The 19,495-nt window shown below is 33.5% G+C and overlaps 3 protein-coding genes across 3 annotated transcripts in view; 1 reads left to right on the top strand and 2 right to left on the bottom strand.

The window, feature by feature from the left end:
• Nucleotides 1-2,399, bottom strand: part of cubn (cubilin (intrinsic factor-cobalamin receptor)) — a 39,869-nt gene extending 37,470 nt beyond the window's left edge. Inside the window, exons 1-3 of the mRNA XM_016238173.1 lie at nt 2,262-2,399; nt 1,831-1,960; nt 68-196 (exon numbers count right to left, since the gene is read on the bottom strand). Of these exons, the coding sequence (XP_016093659.1) occupies nt 68-196; nt 1,831-1,960; nt 2,262-2,380 (378 nt within the window). The 5' untranslated portion in view covers nt 2,381-2,399. The remainder of the gene's footprint in view (nt 1-67; nt 197-1,830; nt 1,961-2,261) is intronic.
• A 9-nt stretch (nt 2,400-2,408) lies between these two features.
• On the bottom strand, nt 2,409-5,764 carry LOC107555384 (tRNA (cytosine(38)-C(5))-methyltransferase-like). Its single transcript, XM_016238161.1, has 6 exons — nt 5,603-5,764; nt 5,193-5,302; nt 4,083-4,159; nt 3,556-3,627; nt 3,162-3,324; nt 2,409-2,444 (listed from the first exon to the last, which is right to left on the bottom strand). The coding sequence occupies exons 1-6, from the start codon at nt 5,673-5,675 to the stop codon at nt 2,409-2,411; spliced, it is 531 nt and encodes a 176-aa protein (XP_016093647.1). The 5' UTR covers nt 5,676-5,764.
• A 912-nt stretch (nt 5,765-6,676) lies between these two features.
• Nucleotides 6,677-14,422, top strand: vim (vimentin). The gene is made up of 9 exons (XM_016237657.1): nt 6,677-7,311; nt 8,271-8,331; nt 9,501-9,596; nt 11,444-11,605; nt 12,095-12,220; nt 12,582-12,802; nt 13,456-13,499; nt 13,842-13,924; nt 14,007-14,422. The coding sequence occupies exons 1-9, from the start codon at nt 6,776-6,778 to the stop codon at nt 14,043-14,045; spliced, it is 1,368 nt and encodes a 455-aa protein (XP_016093143.1). The 5' UTR covers nt 6,677-6,775; the 3' UTR covers nt 14,046-14,422.
• Nucleotides 14,423-19,495: the final 5,073 nt, after the last annotated feature.

Genomic DNA, 19,495 nt, shown 5'->3' with positions numbered 1-19,495 from the left:
CTGAAATGGAAGGCCTTTAATCATATGAGCAATAATCCTCAAGTGAAATGAATGATTACAGCGATACCTGTTCTATTGTCTGAACTTTTGTCTCAAGCGTCGTCACTCTGGTGTTGAGCTGATTGAGCTGGTTTGTAATATCCGGAGAAGGGCCACTGTTCTTTATGGTATCGATGTCGTCTTTGTTAATTTTGATCTGGAACAGAGTTGATTAAAACTTGATTAAGTTTTTTTTTTTTTTACTTTACCCAGATACAAAGTGCTACAGTAACACAGACAAAATGCTTGATCTGTGCTGACTAGAATAAAGAAAATTGAATGTAAATGGAATAAAACCAAATTAAATGCAATTACGGAACGAAATTAAATTAAACAAAATGCACACAAAAAGAAAAAAAAAAGTCAAAATTAAACAACAAAATTAAACCTAAACAAAATGCATACAAAAAAGACAATAAAACAAAAAAAGTAAACATAAACAAAAAACAATAAAACAAAATTAAATAAAAAGAACACAATTTAGCAAATTGCAAAGTGCTTCAATGACAGACAAAATGCTTGCTCTGAGCTGACTAGAATAAAGAAAATGAGATGTAAATGAAATAAATCAAAATTAAACAATTATGGAATGAAATGAAATGAAATTAAATGAAAGAAAATGCACACAAAAAGAAACAAAACTAAATAATACAAGTCAAAATAAAACAACAAAACAAAAAACATCAAATCAAACCTAAACAAAATGCACACAAAAAGACAATGAAACAAAGTAAAAATAAACAAAAAGCAATAACACAAAATAAAATAAAAAACACAACCAAAGAACTCAATAAACAGACAAAATGCTTGCTCTGAGCTGACTAGAATAAAGAAAATGAGATGTAAATGAAATAAATCAAAATTAAACAATTATGGAATGAAATGAAATGAAAGAAAATGCACACAAAAAGAAACAAAACTAAATAATACAAGTCAAAATAAAACAACAAAACAAAAAACATCAAATCAAACCTAAACAAAATGCACACAAAAAGACAATGAAACAAAGTAAAAATAAACAAAAAGCAATAACACAAAATAAAATAAAAAACACAACCAAAGAACTCAATAAAATAAAATAAAATAAAAAACAAAATCAACAAAACAAAACAAAAAATAAAATAAAATGATAAACCCTACAGACATTTTGGAATTTTTATTTTTAATCAAATCCTTAAAAATAATTTTTTTTGAATAAAAATAAAAATTCCAAAATGTCTGTAGGGTTTATCATTTTATTTTATTGAGCTCTTTGGTTGTGTTTTTTATTTTATTTTGTGTTATTGCTTTTTGTTTATTTTTACTCTGTTTCATTGTCTTTTTGTGTGCATTTTGTTTAGGTTTGATTTGATGTTTTTTGTTTTGTTGTTTTATTTTGACTTGTATTATTTTGTTTTGTCATCTCACCTCATCAAATTCTCATTTTCTGAGAATAACATAAGCCTTAAGTCTTGCAATTATTAGCTCGTCTAATATGAGCCATATTTTTACTCAGAAATCTGATGCTTCAGTCAAACTCATCATTCTTTGGTTGTGTTTTTTATTTTATTTTGTGTTATTTTTACTGTTTCATTGTCTTTTTGTGTGCATGTTGTTTAGGTTTGATTTGATGGTTTTTGTTTTGTTGTTTTATTTTGACTTGTATTATTTTGTTTTGTCATCTCACCTCATCAAATTCTCATTTTCTGAGAATAACATAAGCCTTAAGCCTTGCAATTATTAGCTCGTCTAATATGAGCCATATTTTTACTCAGAAATCTGATGCTTCAGTCAAACTCATCATGAACTCACCTGATTTATCTGGTGGATGAGATCCTCAGCCCCCACCTTCACACTTCCTGTCCCTGAGGTTGTGAAGCGAATGTCTTTGTTGTAGCCAGCAGAGAATGTGAGGTGACCATTTTCTGATATCATACGAGGCCTGCAAATCAATTACCAGGTAGGACACTTTTAATTTCTAACTTGCAGCAGAATTAAAAACCTTTATTGTTTAAAAACAATCGATAATGTTCAATAACATCATCCGTTTCATGACCATCTTCACATTGAAGCACAAAATATTCACAAAATTATACAGAGTTGCAGCAGGGAAAACTCAAAACAAACCCCATCCAAGCGTTTGAAACTATGAGAACTGATCTATTCAAATTGCAGGTGGTCTCAAACACGGCAACGTACCAATCTTTCAAGCAAACATAAAATAATTAATTTAAAATACATACTGGTCAGTGCTGATGTCCCTTTTTTGCCTGTTGTTAGATTTACCACCATGGTCACACTCCAATCCAGAGAGGAAGAGCAGAAAGACTAAGAGCCAGGAGAAGCTCAGTGTCCGAGCCATGCTGAGAGAACTCGTCCCAGGATGCTCATCAGACACTGTACTGTACCTTCACAACTAAACCTGCCTAAAACACAAGCAGCCAGAGATGCACTTTGGACCCAAGGAGTCTTAACGCCACTACATTTCCTAAAATCACTCATAAAGAACACGTAACTGTCTAGAGGGCATTTAACTCAGCTGCATGCCAGCGATTTGACTTTATTGGTCAAGTGTCAGTGGCTGTCACATGTTTTTGGAGATCAGTAACCAAAGTTAAGACTGAAACTGCTGCTTAGGGCTCATTCTCTGAATATGAACAGCTTCACAGTAAATGACCCATTAAAGCTAATATAATCAGCTATTTAAAACACATTTTAATTAGTGCTGTCAAATGATTAATCGCGATTAATCACATCCAAGATAAACGTTTTTGTTTACATAATATATGTATGTGTACTGTGCTTATTTATTATGTATATATATATATATATAAATACACACATTCATTATATATTTTGAAAATATTTACATGTATATACATTTATATTATTATATTATATATAAATATGCTTAATATATAAACATAACATATTTTTCTTAAATATATACATGCATTTGTTTGTATTTATATATACATAATAAATATACACAGTACACACTCATATATTATGTAAACAAAAACTTTTATTTTGCAAGCGATTAATCGCGATTAATCGTTTGACGACACTAATTTTAATCTATACTTCCACTGATCTTTTGTTTTTGTGTAATCAAATGAAGGAAAATATGTAATTTCACACACTTTGGCGATCTCTCTGGGTGTGAAGTATCTCAGCTTTAACTGAAGAAGCTGCTTTAGTTTGTCTTCTTCAGAAAGCAGCTCCAGGTTCTTAAACACGGTCTCTAGCTCCACATCCACACAGGACTGCAGGACAGAGCCCGTGCCCTCCACATAGTGACCATAACTACACAAAAACAATCAACGGTTATAACCAACAAGGATATTAGCTGTGGAATCATTTTAAATATGGTCAGACATGTTAAATAGTACACTCCTATTGGTGGCTGAAAACGTTAGTAAATTTAGTACATAATAAATACATTTAAAAATGTTCCTCCAAACTCAAATTTGGAAATCAATATCAGAGAATTAATGTTTAAGTAACTTAAAAAGAGCACAGACTGATCAGTCGGACCTTGGCAGAAGCTCCAGGATATAGAGGAAGCTCTTTGTTCTGGGGTCGGCAACATCTCCCTGCAAACCAATCCTGTTGAGAAACACACATTAGCTTTAGTCAACCAATTTAGCAGCCTTTTCCATGCTACCAAAGTTTGGGGTTGGTAGGATTTTTAAATGTTTTTGAGAGAAGTCTATTATGCATTTATTTGGTCAGTTAAAACGGTATGTGCTATTATTATCAATGTTCAATGTTGTGCTGCTTAATATTTTTGTAGAAACTGTCATTTTCAGGTGTTCAAGATTATTTGAAATATACTGTAATGCTTTCATAACATTAGAAATGTCTTTATTGTTACTTTTGATCAATATAACGCATCATTGATGAATAAATTCCTTTCTTTCAAAAATAATACAAAAAAAACCTCATATAAAAACATTTTACTAAAAGAAAGTCATACAATTTGAAACATGCAGGCAAAAAATATATATATATAGTTTTGTGTGAACTTCTTCTTCAATGAACAAGAAAAACATGCTGATCACCTGGTGAACGGCTGACATGGTGGGCTCATCAAAATCACGTCAAAGTTCAGTTTGTCAAAATCCTGTAACGTCATTCCCTGATACACAAAGCCAAAAGAACTATTATTAAACAACTATACTTAAAAAACAAAGAAATAAATAATTAAATAAATGACTGCTCTTCAAAAAAAAAAAAAAAAAACTCACACTTAGAACAATTTAATGTTATAAAGCAAAAATATTACGTTATTTACAGGTGCATCTCAATAAATTAGAATGTTGTGGAAAAGTTCATTTATTTCAGTAATTCAACTCAAATTGTGAAACTCGTGTATTTTGTCATCTTATGAAGTATTGGTGGGTTTTTGTTAAATGTGAGCCAAAATCATCACAATTAAAAGAACCAAAGACTTAAACTACTTCAGTCTGTGTGCATTGAATTTATTTAATACACGAGTTTCACAATTTGAGCTGAATTACTGAAATAAATGAACTTTTTCACGACATTCTAATTTATTGAGATGCACCTGTAATCTTGCATAAGTCTTGATCTGTAAACATTCTTATACACTCAAAAAATAAATTTACAAAGACAGATTTACGCCACAATAATGTCATTTAAATATCGAATCCATCTTCATTATCACTCTTTAAACCTCCATCCATTCTTTCAAGCATTGTTTTATATTCTTACGAACTGAGGTCAGTGGCAGGTACATCATTACCATGCTGACGAAGCACAGAATCTTTAACCACCACAAAAACCACTCAGTTACACTTTTACCTCCTATTGCTTTTAAAAGCGCAGTCATGGGACTATGTGCTGATAGAATTAACCAAGAAACATCATTTTAAGGATGTTACAAAAGAGACATGTTGTTACGAATGCAATAAATCAGTTCAATAAGACAGATTTTGCTTACACGAGCTGTTTGAGTTGCAGAAAGGTCAAAAATCTGACATAACTCCAGGCAAAAAATGCAAAAAAAGTCAGTCATAATTATCTTACTTGTTAGATTATGTATATTATTGTCTGTATACATTTGCAAAATGGGAGCCGCTTATGCATTCAAACAAAATGTGTTCAATCATTTTCATAACCAACTGAGATTCATGAGGGCAAGCACTGACCTCGATAGTTTTTGGCAGGAGTGGGGTATTGGGGAAGTTGTGTTTGTAGATTTCATTGGCTGTTGTGTTGACATCCACAGCAGCAACAACTTCAGCAGGAACTGAGCTCTCTGCAAGAAACGCACACATTTCTACTATTGAGAAATTAGCTAGTCTTCACAACACAACTCTAAAGAAACACATGAACTTTTCTTCAGTCTGTGAATGTCACATTTTATTTATGAATTAAACGCACTGCAAATGTACAGTAAGGGAAGAGTGACACCTGTGGGGATCATACAACAGAGACTCATAAACACCACCAGCGTGTCAATCATTTTCTAGAGCCTCAGAGACACAGAGCCTCTGCAACTGATCCTGTGTCAGTCATGTTATCAATAATCGCTACCAATTTAGACCAAATGACGTACCCTTTAAAGCATAATGCATCCCTCCTATTCCGCTGTATAACTCCAGAACACGGACTGGCTCCACGTTCTCCATCTTTTACTGCTGAATAATGTTTATGATATTTTGACAGCGTCTCAAGCATGCCACATGTGTGCGCTCCCAAACATGATCCTCTAGAAACAAGTGCATTGACGAAACGTTCCGCTTTAGTTTTCTTTCTCTTATTTTATTCTTATTCTTCATAAATAAATAAAATAAAATAAAATACAATAATAATAATAATTATTATTATAACCTATTAAAATGTCATTTGCATTTAAAATAGTAACAGTAGAGGACATTACATATAAAATTATGTTTGTTTGCATGTTATCTTGTAAGTAGGGTTTACTTAACTAAAAATATTCAAATATTGTTTAATACATTTTTTATTATTTTGTAAAATATATATATATATGTTATTAAAGTATTTGTTAACTTAAAGAGCTATTTCTACCTGATCTAATCCCTACATTTTTTTGTTGCTGAAAATTAATGCAATAAATTACATTATTAATAAATGTAATTAGTTTGATATATATATATTATATAAATATTTTTATATTTTATATATGTATGTGTGTGTGTTTGTGTGATTTTTTAGATGACAGACAGACAGACAGACAGACAGACAGACAGACAGACAGATAGATAGATAGATAGATGAAAACTACGAAAATAAATAAATAACAAATATTTATATAATAGCCTACAAAACATCTAAAAATATTAGCTAATACATTTTGCATTTACCGGTAAATGAATGAATGGATAAATAAACTGAATATTTATCGTTTGTTATGTATATCATACAATTTAAATACAATGCAAATACAGCTAATATTACACATTATACGAAACTACATTTATTAAACGGAAAAACAAAGGATACAAAAGTGAATATAGGCTACTCTCCTGGTGTTGCCAGAGTCAAACTCTTTCATTGGTAGTTCTGGAGAGGCACATTCTACTCCTCCGCCCCGACGGCGCTTCTGCGTCACTGAAGCTCCCTGCACCGTTATGTCATTAGCATAGGGAGTGGACTATAAATACAAGCAGAACCTCTGCAGTGGTCTCGGTTGGTCTGGACAGGGTGCGGTAGTTCGTGAAAGTAGACGCTGACTTCAACAATACCCCAGAACTAAAGGATTACAATGGCCAGCAGACCAAACACATCTTCTTACAAAAGGATGTTCGGTGGAGAGCGACCAGCGATGCTTCGGTCCACTTACTCCAGCCGGCAGTACAGCAGCCCGGTGCGCACAAGCTCGCGGGTGTCCTACAGCAGCGCGTCCTCCGCGTCTCCATCCATCTACATGAGCAAGAGCGCGAGGGTGCGCACCAGCGCGCCGCTGCCCAGATTCGCCACAGATACGCTGGACTTCGGGCTCGCCGAAGCCATCAACACCGAGTTTAAAGCCAACCGAACCAATGAGAAAGCGGAGTTGCAGCATCTCAACGACAGGTTTGCCAGTTTCATAGAGAAAGTGAGATTTCTGGAGCAGCAGAATAAGATCTTGATCGCGGAGCTGGAGCAGATGCGGGGCAAAGGCTCGTCCCGGGTCGGTGATCTGTACGAAGATGAGATGAGAGAACTCCGGAGACAAGTGGACCAGCTCACCAACGAGAAGGCCACGGTGGAGGTGGACCGGGACAATCTGGGAGAGGACATCGAGCGCCTCAAAGAGAAGTATGGTCAAACATTGTCCAAGAGGCTGTGCAAACAAACCAAAACGTTATAAGTGTAAAATAACATTAAATATCTGCCAAGTGCATGAGTTTATAAAAAATACTTTTTTTGCAAACAAGGGTTTAAAATCATATTATTGCCATTTCGTATTTCATATCACCAACAGAACTGTATAGCTAATAAGAAAAATGCATTCATAAATGCATTTTAACGGTGCATTAATACAACAAAACAATGTATAAGTTGAAGATTTAGAACTATAAATTCTCTCTAAAATCCCATATATATATATATATATATATACATATATATATATATATATGCACACATACATGTATAGGCCTATTTATATACATTGTTTTGAGTTTAAATTTTCATTTACTGATAATTACATTAAGAAGCTGGTTCTACCTGCCTTGATCCTTAAAATGATTTTTATTAGTGTAACCTAAGATAGGTTGATTTAGTCATATTAGTATATTTAATAATATTTCTGAAATACATAAAACCTGTTTATTTAGATGTTACCCCATATTATGTTTTTTTTTTTTTTGCCAGTGTTGAATTTCTCTCAGGACAACGCTTTCTCTTTACCAGGTCAAATAAATGTTGTCTTAGGTTTTATATTTATATTTATTTAAATAAAATCTAGGCTAAATTCATATATAAATGCCTTAAACAAAACTACATTTTTATTATTATTATTTTTATTATTATTATTTACTCTGTAAGATTAGTTGAATTTCTGTCAGGACAAAGCTCTTCTTTATAGGGTTTTCTCGTTACCAGGTTAAAAACAACCCATTATTTGTTAAATTTTTTGATACAGCCAAAGAGAAGAAATTGATTTTATTTCGTTTGTTGTCAAAGGCTTTCTTATTGTCCCGATGAGATGCTCCAGTGGGTTTGGTTGTGTTATACAGGGTGTGGCTCTGCTTAAATATTCATCTCATTTTCAGACTTCAAGAAGAGATGCTCCAGAGAGAGGATGCGGAGAACACCCTTCGGGGTTTCAGACAGGTACATCTTCGTATGTTCAGAGAAACCACAACCATTTTTATATGTGTTCTTGGACCTGATGTTTGATTGGGTGCTACCACAGCCACAATTACAATGTGATCAGTTAGCGTTCCAGTCAGTGTTTGCAAGACGCTACTGATTGTCTCCTCACAATAAAAGGGTCAGTGCAGGCCTGGTCAAGCTGCCCTCTTGTCCGGCATCAGATTTAGACACGCAACTGAAAAGAAAGCTTTGTCTGAGAACAGGCTGGACGTTCATGACAAAGCAAACTGTTGTATGAGTGGGAGGGGCCAGTGTTAACCAGGGTACACTGGTGACTTATGGACACAGAGGAGAGGATGTGTGTGTGTGTGTGTGTGTGTGCTTTAAAGGGAGTCTGCCACTACCAGCTGCAGCACTACAAACAGTTAGCAGCAGGCAAGCTATTGTTATTCACTTCAGAAAGGAATAGCTTAAAAGAATTTACATAAACTACCATTCAAAAGCTTGGGGTCAATAAGATTATTTTAAAATAAATTAATACTTTAGTTAATACAACTGCATGGTTGCATTTAATTGATCAGAATTGACAGTACAAACATTTATATAATGGTACAAAAGATTTCTATTTCAAATAAATGCTGTTCTATCCATCAAATAATCCTAAACAAAATATTTTTTTTTTAGGATGTATCGTGGTTTGCACAAACATTAAGGAGCACAACCGTTTTCAACATTGATAATAATAGGATATGTTTCTAAAGCATCAAATAAACATATTAGAATGATTTCTGAAGGATCATGTGACACTTTAGACTGGAGGAATGATGCTGAAAATTCAGCTTTGCATCACAGGAATAAATTACATTTTAAAATATGTTAACATAGAAAACTGTTATTTTAAATTGTAATAATATTTCCCAATATTCCTGTATTTTTGTCCAAATAAATGCAGCCTTGTTGAGGATAAGAGACTGTTCTCAAAAACATTTAAAAATGACCCTAAGTATTTGAACTGTAGTGTATAATGTGATTCTTTTAGTGCAAAGGAATAGAAGAATGAGAAAAGGGAACTGTGTAGAACTCATAGGAAAAACAAGTGGAAGTTTAAAACAACATTTTTAGGAGAAATGTCTCCTAGGTTTATACAAATAAATCTGATGAATATTTTATGTGTGTTACGCCCACAGGATGTTGATAACGCCTCCCTGGCTCGTCTGGACCTGGAGAGAAAGGTGGAATCCTTGCAAGAAGAGATCGCTTTCTTGAAGAAGCTTCATGATGAGGTACTGAACCACCTGGAGAGAGAAACATCAAAATGAGATGTCTTTAATATCTTAGGTGTTTCTCATTCATAGCATTAACATGAAATGCAAATGTCAATTTTTACATTATTTTTACCCCAATAATGTCACGTGTCTCCTCAAGAGTGTCAGAAAAGATCTCAATAATCGCCAGGACATGAATTAAAAAATTAGAGATTTTAATACGAATTGAAACCTTTCTTAGAGACCAAACTCTATAAGTTTATACATGCATAATCTCTTCTTCTAATGAATTTTGGGAGAAACATACAAGACAAAGCTCATGGTTTAAAAAACAACAACTCAGAGTCTCCTGAGCCATAAAAGAGTAGCTCTGAACAATAAAATGAATAAAATTTCCTCTGGTCATTCAACCATTCTTCTCACAGTCGTGGTTTTCTGGCTGACTGACACTTTTGTTGGGCTTGTTAATATCAGGGGATTGTCAGGCATGTGTGACTTGTTGCCATAGTGATTAAATGGGGTGTAATTCCAAGAGAATAAAGCGGAGACATTGTTTCAGGATCAGGAAGTACATTAGTTCAGGACTAAAAAACTATTGCTATTGTATTTCAGAATGAGATTTGTTCAGTTTACGTTCAAATCAAAAACCCAAAATTATGGCACACAATTATTATACATTACCATTCAATAGCTGGGGTCAGTCAGATATTCTTTTGAAAGAAATTAATAATTTTATTTTGCAAGGATGCATTCAATTAATCAAAAATGACAAAAATGCTTATAATACTTATAATGTAAGAAATAAACTATACAAATTAAACAAATTATAATGTACAATAATCCGTGTACCAAAAATATTAAACCGTTTTCAATATTATTGATAATAAATGTTTCTTGAGCAGCAAATCAGCATATTAGCATGATTTCTGACGGATCATGTGACACTGAAGACTGGAGTACTGATGCAGAAAATTCAGCTTTGCATGCATTTTAAAATATATTCACATAGAAAACAGTTATTGTAAATTGCATTACTATTTCACAATATTACTGTATTGTACTGACCTTGAACTTTTGAACAACAGTGTACAATGCGATATTCACACTGTAAAAAATGACCGTGATTTTAACGGTAAAAGACTGTAAAAATGCTACAGTAAAAACCTGTTAAATGGTTAACGGTAAATTCCCCTACTATATACGGTGAAAAACTTGGACATTAATTTTACGGTAGTATACCGTTTTTGGAAGTGGAAAAGACCGTATAATTTACAGTGATTAACCGTAAATTGACATTCCCAGAATTCCCTGCGTAACATTTCAAATTTGATGTTTTTTTGTTGAAATAACTATGTTTCTTCTTAGTTTTTTCTTATCAGTTTTGTATATTAGGTTTGTATGTTACACCTAATGTTGTTAAATGAATGTTTATTGCATTATTTCAGTTTCATGTGTGTTACCATGTTGTGTGTTTAGTGTTTGTGTGAATGACACTGTGCACCTTCTATATATGTTATTATTTAAAAGCTGCTTGTGATGGGCTTTAGTTAATCATGTGACTTTCTCATCACCACCTGCATTTGGTGGTTATCAGTGTATTACAAAGGTACAAAACAGATTTCAGTACTTCAATAGGTTGGTATATTAACATTATATCAGTTAATGAAATTATGGTATTTAACTGTAAATTTAAGTTAAAACTGTAAAACCTAAAACGTTGCTACTGTATTTTTTACGGTAAAATTCCGGCAACCACAGCTGCCGTTTTTTTACCGTAAATTTTAGGGACTTTTTTTTACAGTGCAGGATAGGTTTCAAACTGTGCATTTGGATTGTTAAAGTCAATTTTTCCAACATCTCCACAGGAGCTTGCCGAATTGCAGATTCAGATCCAGGAACAGCACGTGCAGATTGATATGGAGGTGGCCAAGCCTGACCTCACCGCTGCCCTGAAAGACGTCCGGCAGCAGTACGAGACTCTGGCTTCCAGGAACCTCCAGGAGTCTGAGGAGTGGTACAAATCCAAGGTCAGGTTCTCATAATAAAACAGATAATTCTAATAAAAAACAGGCATCTCAACTTTTGAAAGGAGGGGAAAAAATGTTCTCATATTCCATATCTTTTCTGTATCTAATACAGATTTACTTGCAGCAATAATAAATACAGTTTGTGGAGAAATACCTGAGATAGAAACATCAGACAGAACTTAGTTAAGTTACAAATGAACAATGAAACAATACAAGAAAGGATCTGATCTGTAAGACAGTGTGAGATGTTTGAGGAATCAACTCCTTAAGACGTGGCAGATGGTCGACAGAGAGGTTTGTGTGGATTTAGAGACCATCTGCTCCTCTGTCACAGTGTTAATCATCCTAATGGACCGATTGATCTATTAACCTAGATCTTCAAACATGAAACCAGCACAGTCATCAGTGGCCTTCAGTTGTAAATAGAAAACAAAAGTCAGAGAGGCAGATGGAGCTTTATCTTCATCTCACACTTTCTCTTTTTTGTAGTTTGCTGACCTATCAGAAGCTGCTGCCCGTAACAACGAAGCAATCCGTCTGGCCAAGCAGGAGGCCAATGACTATCGCCGCCAGCTTCAATCTCTCACCTGCGACTTAGAAGCTCTTAAAGGAACTGTAAGTACTGGAGAACATTATATTAGCTTCAGTGTTATTTTAGTATCATTGAGATACTATTATAGATTTTACTCATATTTTGATTTTCTGTTTTCATTTACATTTTTGAAGTTTAATAAGTGTTTATTGTCATTTTTGAAAAATATTTCCATTTCAGTTTTAGTTTAGTACAACAAGTTAAACGAAATTAACATGAGAAAGATGCTTTTTATATAATTTAATTTAATTTTAGTTCATGATTATTTAGTTTCACGTAAAGAAAAATATATTATTTTAGATTTAGTTAACTATAATTAGCATTTATTAAAGAGCTTTATATTACGACTGTTTAAATGACTAATTATCAGATCCATCATTTCAGAATGAGTCCCTGGAGCGTCAGATGAGAGAGATGGAAGATAACTTCTCCATGGAGGCATCCGGTTACCAGGACACCATTGCTCATCTAGAGGACGACACCCGCAATATGAAGGATGAGATGGCGCGCCATCTACGTGAATACCAGGATCTGCTGAACGTTAAAATGGCCCTGGATATTGAGATCGCCACCTACAGGAAGCTGCTGGAAGGGGAAGAAAGCAGGTGAATGTTTGCTTTTGCAAATAGAATTTCTTCTATTGACTTTGTATTCTTAGCTTTTCTTTAAAGGCACATTCAGCATGGACTTATAGTGACACCTAGTGGAATAAACGTGGGGACATGAGTTTTGGTTACTGATTTGATGGTAGAAAGCAGTGTTATTTTAGTATTTAGTATATGCTATTCTATTTTTTATTAACATTGTGAATTAGCTTTTACTTTTCTATTTTCAGTTTTTATTTTAATTGTGGTTGTTTATTTTTAAGCTTTTCATTCAATTATTTTATGTCAGCTTAATTTCAATTAACAAAATATTTTTAATAGTATTAACAAAAACTATTAAAAAAAATTTTAACCCTGGTAACTAGACGTTATCTTTTGCTCACAAAATAATTTAAATGAAATTAATTTATTAAATAACGCAAATAGTAGTTGGCTGGTCACTTGACCTCAACATGGTGACCTTCTCACTGTAAAATATAACTTTACTATAAATTTACTAAGACTATAAATATAAAAGTAATTTTTTTTAATGAGGGGAAAAACTGAGTGAAACCTTTAGACTTGACTATTTAAAATATATTACAAATTTGTTTTTTTTTTACTTAACATTGGTTTTTACATATATTATTTCTCTCTTTTCTTTTTCTTTCTAGGATCCCCACACCATTCCCCAACCTCTCATCATTAACCCTTCGAGGTACAGTATTTTTTAGTTCATCCTTAAAAAATTGTGAAGAGTGGAAAAACAATGCTGAATGCAAATACTGTATTACAGCACATAATCATGAATAATTATGATAGTAAAATAAATAGGCTTATCGCTTTTTAAAATGGAGAAGAAAATGCATCCCATGTCCTATATTTTGTTAAAATAGCATCCAGTTAAATCAAATCAAATACACGTTTACTTGCAGTGTGAATAAACATGGTTTGGGCATGAAACAATTGAAATTCAAGATGCATTCCGATGCATTTATACTGTATATATATATATATATATATATATATATATATATTTATTTAATTTTTTTTCCTGCAGAGTCCATGAAGGAAACCAGACCTGCGATGGACAGCCTGTCAAAGAAGGTGGTGATAAAGACCATCGAGACCAGAGATGGACATGTGAGTGGCATAAAAAGTCTTTACACGTGTTATTAAGTTACAATATGAAAATCACGACCTTCTGACCTTTCATCCACTGCAGATAATTAACGAGTCCACCCAACATGATGATCTGGAATGAGCCGCATGTGAACATGTGACCAGTAGGGACACTAGAGAGCTGAAGATCCATGCTGGAGTAGAACGAGGAGGAATGGAGTTTCTTTTGTTGTTTCTGTTGAGAGTAAAAAAGAAAAAGAGCTTTAAAGTGCCTTTAGAGCGGTCTGTTGATAGAGCTGTATTAGAGCTGAAAAGATAACGTAGGCCACTGAATAAACCAGCTTTATCCAGGTTTATGTTAACCAGGATGTCTGTAGTTTACACTGTTGAAGACCACAGCAATACTGCTACACCTTTTACTGTTTTGTATAATTATTGCAAATGACCAAAAACTTGCATCACAAGAAGACCAAACTGTCGACAAATTTCCACAAATTCAATAAACCTTTTAAAGAATAATCAGATTGCTTTCTTTTACGAAGAGTATTTGTCCTTCATTTCTTATTACCGTGCCAAATGAGCGAAACATCTGAGGGGCTTTTTCAAATGCTTCTCTGTTGCGCAGTAAAATCTTCTACGTCATAAAAATAAACAGATTAGCAGGATCTATCCGGGCAATGAGCAACACAAGAATATTTCTATGATCTAATTAAAGATAATTTGTCGAGCACAAGCATTAGTCCTAATGGGTGAGCTCTAATGAGATCATCATCTCATCATGTTTAGTGATTAGTTCTCGGCATGCTTAAATAGCTGCCAATCAACCCCCAGTTTCAAGACCTCCACATGTTTTCTGATATGATTTTATGTACCTTCATAACTAAGAGCTAATCCCAAATCCATTTTTTCCCGAGGGTGAAAGCAAAGGGTAAAGACCAGGCAAATCGGGCCAGTCTGAAGGAGGATTTAGCATATTGGCATTGATTCTATAAAATATTGCGATATTAAGCCAACTCTGTTGAAATTAAACCAATATCTTAAAAAGTTTTAACACCAGTGTTATTTTAGTATCATTGAAAACACAGATTATAGTTTTTGTTAAATTACATTTTATTTGTATATTTTCTTTAAAATTGTAGTAATTTTGTTGTGTGGTTTCGTCTTTTTTAATATTTCTCGTATTTATTAATTTCAGTAAACCAGATTAAAGTAAATTAAATAGAGGAATGTTGCCTTGGCAACTAGCATGCAATAAAATAAGTCTTTCAGTATTTTATTTTACTCCAGCTGATGTTTATTTTATTTCAGGTAATGAAAATGTAACTCTTTTATGGTTTTAGTTAAATATAATAACCTACAAAACTCCAAAAAGCATGACAATTCTAACGACTCAGTTAATATCAAATTGAAGTATAGCTAAACTAAATGTTATTGCTCTGTAAACAACATTTTTCTATTGCCTTCACCTGATTAAAATAATATTTTAATAACTATCATTAAATAAATCAAATTATAGGCTGAGGAAATCCAGACATTCTATCATGCATGGAATAATCTAGTTAAAACTAAATACTTTATCTTTGAATTCAATTATACTTATTCTTATATGACCGTTACAGGGTTAAGGCAATTAAAGAGTGAAGGCATTAGCATGTAAATGGAACCGTTCTGCATCCAGTTCCATTTCTATGGTCCAAAACTTTTACTTGTCTGCTCTCTAGTGGACATTGGTTTCAACCGAATGAAGTTCTATGTTTATGTTATTGTAAACAGAAAAATAAGACAGAAGGAGAAAGAGAAGCAGTAAGCAAAGTTTATCTATAGTATTTTTGTAACAATTATTGTTGGTTATGATAGTGTTTGCAGGTTAAGAAAATAAAGAGAGATAAAGAATTAAGAAATAAAATCTGATTCGCGAGAAATAATGTGTTGTAAGATATAAATGTTTTTAAAAATTAAGATATAAACTCTGAGAAAAAAAACGGAGAAAATTCACAATTGTGAGATTTAATTTAATTTAAAGTAAAAAAAAAAAAAAAAGTCAGAATTGCACAAAAAAAATTTTTTTTTTTTATTTTATTGTATTTTTTATTGTGTGGGGAAGAGACTGCTATCTTTTTATTTTTATATATTTATTTTAATTTTAATTTTTTGCTTCCATAGTGCACCACCTGGAATCAAAACTGAGTACAAGCACATTTCAAAATGTCAAAATGAATGTTGCTATTTTGTTTCTAAATGCAAAGACATTCATTTATCTGTAGTGAGTGAGTGATTTAACTACAAACTACTTTCCAAACTACTTTCCTTCTTACATTGTTTGATTAAGTGAAAGACAGGAAGAAATTATCTATGCTTGATTACAATCATGAACACACAGGGTCTGATGAGAAGAATGTGCCCGTATAGCGCCATCATTTAATCACGAATACTGTCCAAATTAAAAATGATTAGACAGAGACTACAGAGACAGAGAAGCAGAAGCTCAGAAAATCTATTTCTTCATTCAGCTGAAAACGTATTTAGTGGCAGTGTGTGTCTCTTACCATAAAACTTGAACATGACATGGAAAACTCGGCCCTTAAACTGTGTTTAACAAACTCCAGCATGGAAGTGCCTGACTGGTGTTGTTCTGATTCAGTAATTGCAGGTCTAACAGCTGCAGGGACTCATCTCAGGCATCCAAAATTGTCCACAGCCCTGCTGTTCCATTACAGATTTCATTACCTCCTCACTGTGAAGGGCAATCTGTGTCATCAGCAGGGATATGGGAGAACTGAGAGAGATACACAGGAGAGAGAGAGAGCATTGGGGTGGTCTCTAGAGATTTCTGACAAAACAGAGAATGTTGCTTTTTTCAAACCAACAGAAATTATAGTAAATCTGAACAATAAGCTGATAAACATTTATGGCAGTGCAGGTTCTCATCGCTGTTCTTATTGTGAATTATATATTCATTGTGTACTTAATGTATTAATTAAGCTTTACTGTATATACAGATACATGTTACCTTTTTTAAAGGTTATTTTGCTTTTTTTGTGAAGCAACTTAAAAAAAACTGTCTGAGAATTGCAACTGCAAGACTTACTTTATTGCATGGATCTCTGGAATACTTCATTCTGATAGGTCAATTGTACAGAGCCCGTATATGATATTATTTTGCACAAATACTGTGCTCACTCAAGAAACTTTGTATTCACTCGCAAAACATTTGCTTTCTTTCACAAAAATATTGCGTTCCCCCAAGAACTTTGCGTTATCTTGCAAAATAGTTGCGTTCTCTTCCAAAAGTACCATGTTCTCCTGAGAAACTAAGAGTTATCTTGCAAAATATTTGCATTCTTTAGCAAAAGTATTGTGTTCCTCTTAGACACTTTGCATTATCTTGCAAAATATTTGTGTTCTACTGCAAAATATTGTGTTCCTCTGAGAAACTTATCTTGCAAAATATTTGTGTTCTACTGCAAAATATTGTGTTCCTCTGAGAAACTTATCTTGCAAAATATTTGTGTTCTACTGCAAAAGTATTGTGTTCCTCTGAGAAACTTATCTTGCAAACTTTTTGCGTTCTCTCGCAAAAGTACTGTTCCCCCCTGAGAAACTTTGTGCCATCTTGCAAAATATTTGCTTACCAATGCAAAATATTGCATTGGGAAACTTTGTTATCTTTTAAATTATTTGTTCTCTTGCAAAAGTACCGTGTTCCCCTGAGAATCTTTGTCTTCTTGCAAAATATTTGTTCTCTTGCAAAAGCATTATGTTTTCAGAGAATCTTTGTGTTATCTTGAAAAACATTTGTTTTCTCGCAAAAGTATTGCGTACGTACTAGTAACTGTACTAGTTTCATATCTCTTGCATCGCTCTGTGGCTGCTCTCTTCTCATATCATATAATAATATGAATAATACAAAATAAGAAAAATCATGAAATCGTGTCCATGCATTGTTTATTTGAGAGGGAGCCACATCATTAGCAGGATAATGAACATTCAGTTGGTCTGAATCACAAAATAAACCCCTTCAGGGTGACTAGAATAATTGCTTGCCTGTATTGTTATTGTAACACATTTTGGAAAAAAGTCTAAATGTCACAGTTTATTTTGTGATAATGACCAATCGTCCGTATATTATAACATATTTTTGGGGGGCTGAAAGCAAGATAATTACATTTATCTCCTAAAAGTTATTTGTGTTAAAGCAAAACTAGTACAAATTACAATTCAAGTACAAGTAAGTACAAATACACATTCTAAAGATATTTAAGCATTTGCACGTGGCTGACTAGGATAATGACAGAAGAGATCAGTTATGCTTTATTCATGTTTGACATGCAGTGACCTTAATAAAGATGAGTGTTTCTGAGCAACTTCTTCCTCTCCGTAACACAAGGGGTAATTGCTAGGGATGAGGATTTAATTACCATAGTCCTTGATGAAACACTCGTTTTCTTGTTTAACTCTCAGCTATGAGAGCAGAATTAATTGCAGTGCTCAAAAGGGGCAAAGTAATCAGAGAACCATTATAACTAATTCTGGTGTCAGATCGTGACACAAAAGATAGCTGTCTGTTTTAGAGCGCACTTTACTGAGAAAAGCAGTTGCACGCTGTGAGTTCAGTAAATTAGTGGTTTACCTCATTTCGAATCCCATCTGTTTTATCGTCTTCTGTCTTATTGATTCCAGAAACAGAAAATGTTTTTTTTTAATTGTTTGGAAAATCTTACCCGTCAATAATTTGCTTTAAGACTATTTGAAAACAACATGTTTCCATTTGTAATTTATACATGTACAATCTATTGTGTTTAGCTACCTATATTGCTGTACAGTATTACACAGAAATGACACATTTGGTATAGCTGCATTATCTAATTGATTAGGCCTAAATAAGCGTTATCTTTGAAACTGTGTTTTTGTACACTGCCTGGAAATTAGCAAAGTGCATCTCAACTTGTTTTGCTTCTGGACTTCATAGGAAACGTTACACTTTATTTAAACACAGTACCAAATGGTTTATTGTAAAAGTAAACAAAATGTCTTTAAGATTAAAGCAAATATTGCTGGTTTTTGAGGATGAGGACATGTCACAAAACTGGTCTGTTTTGCCATCTGCCTGTGCAGCTTCTACCAGGTGACAGATGAATGTGTGCCAAAATATTGTTTGAGTCAACAACTAAACATATGGAAAACAATAAGTGACAACCCTGATTCCCTATTGAAAAAAACCCCCAGTATATGCTAGGATAGGTATATCCTAAGCAACTAGCTCCTGCTCAGGACCAGCTTAGGACCAGCACATAACCAGTTTAAAACAGCTCAAACCAGCAGCCATGCTTCAAAACATACCTAACCAGCATATACTGTTTTTTTTCCAATAGGGAATCAGGGTTGTCACGTAGTAATGGGGTCACGTATTTTGAATCCAAAATTAAGCAACTGTATTGAGCCCTTGTTACATATGCTTCAAAACATACCTAAGCAGCTACTGGATTTTTCAACAGGGTTGTGCCATAGTAAATAGTCTACAATTCTGTAGCACATTGCAGATGTGATTCTCATTTTGAGACTGCCAAGGCAGTCTGCATTTGTGTGTGTGCA

The sequence above is a fragment of the Sinocyclocheilus grahami genome, unplaced genomic scaffold, assembly GCF_001515645.1.
Source record: "Sinocyclocheilus grahami isolate Dianchi unplaced genomic scaffold, SAMN03320097.WGS_v1.1 scaffold19.1, whole genome shotgun sequence".
Lineage (NCBI taxonomy): Eukaryota > Metazoa > Chordata > Actinopteri > Cypriniformes > Cyprinidae > Sinocyclocheilus > Sinocyclocheilus grahami.
This window is presented reverse-complemented; position numbering and strand designations above follow the sequence as displayed.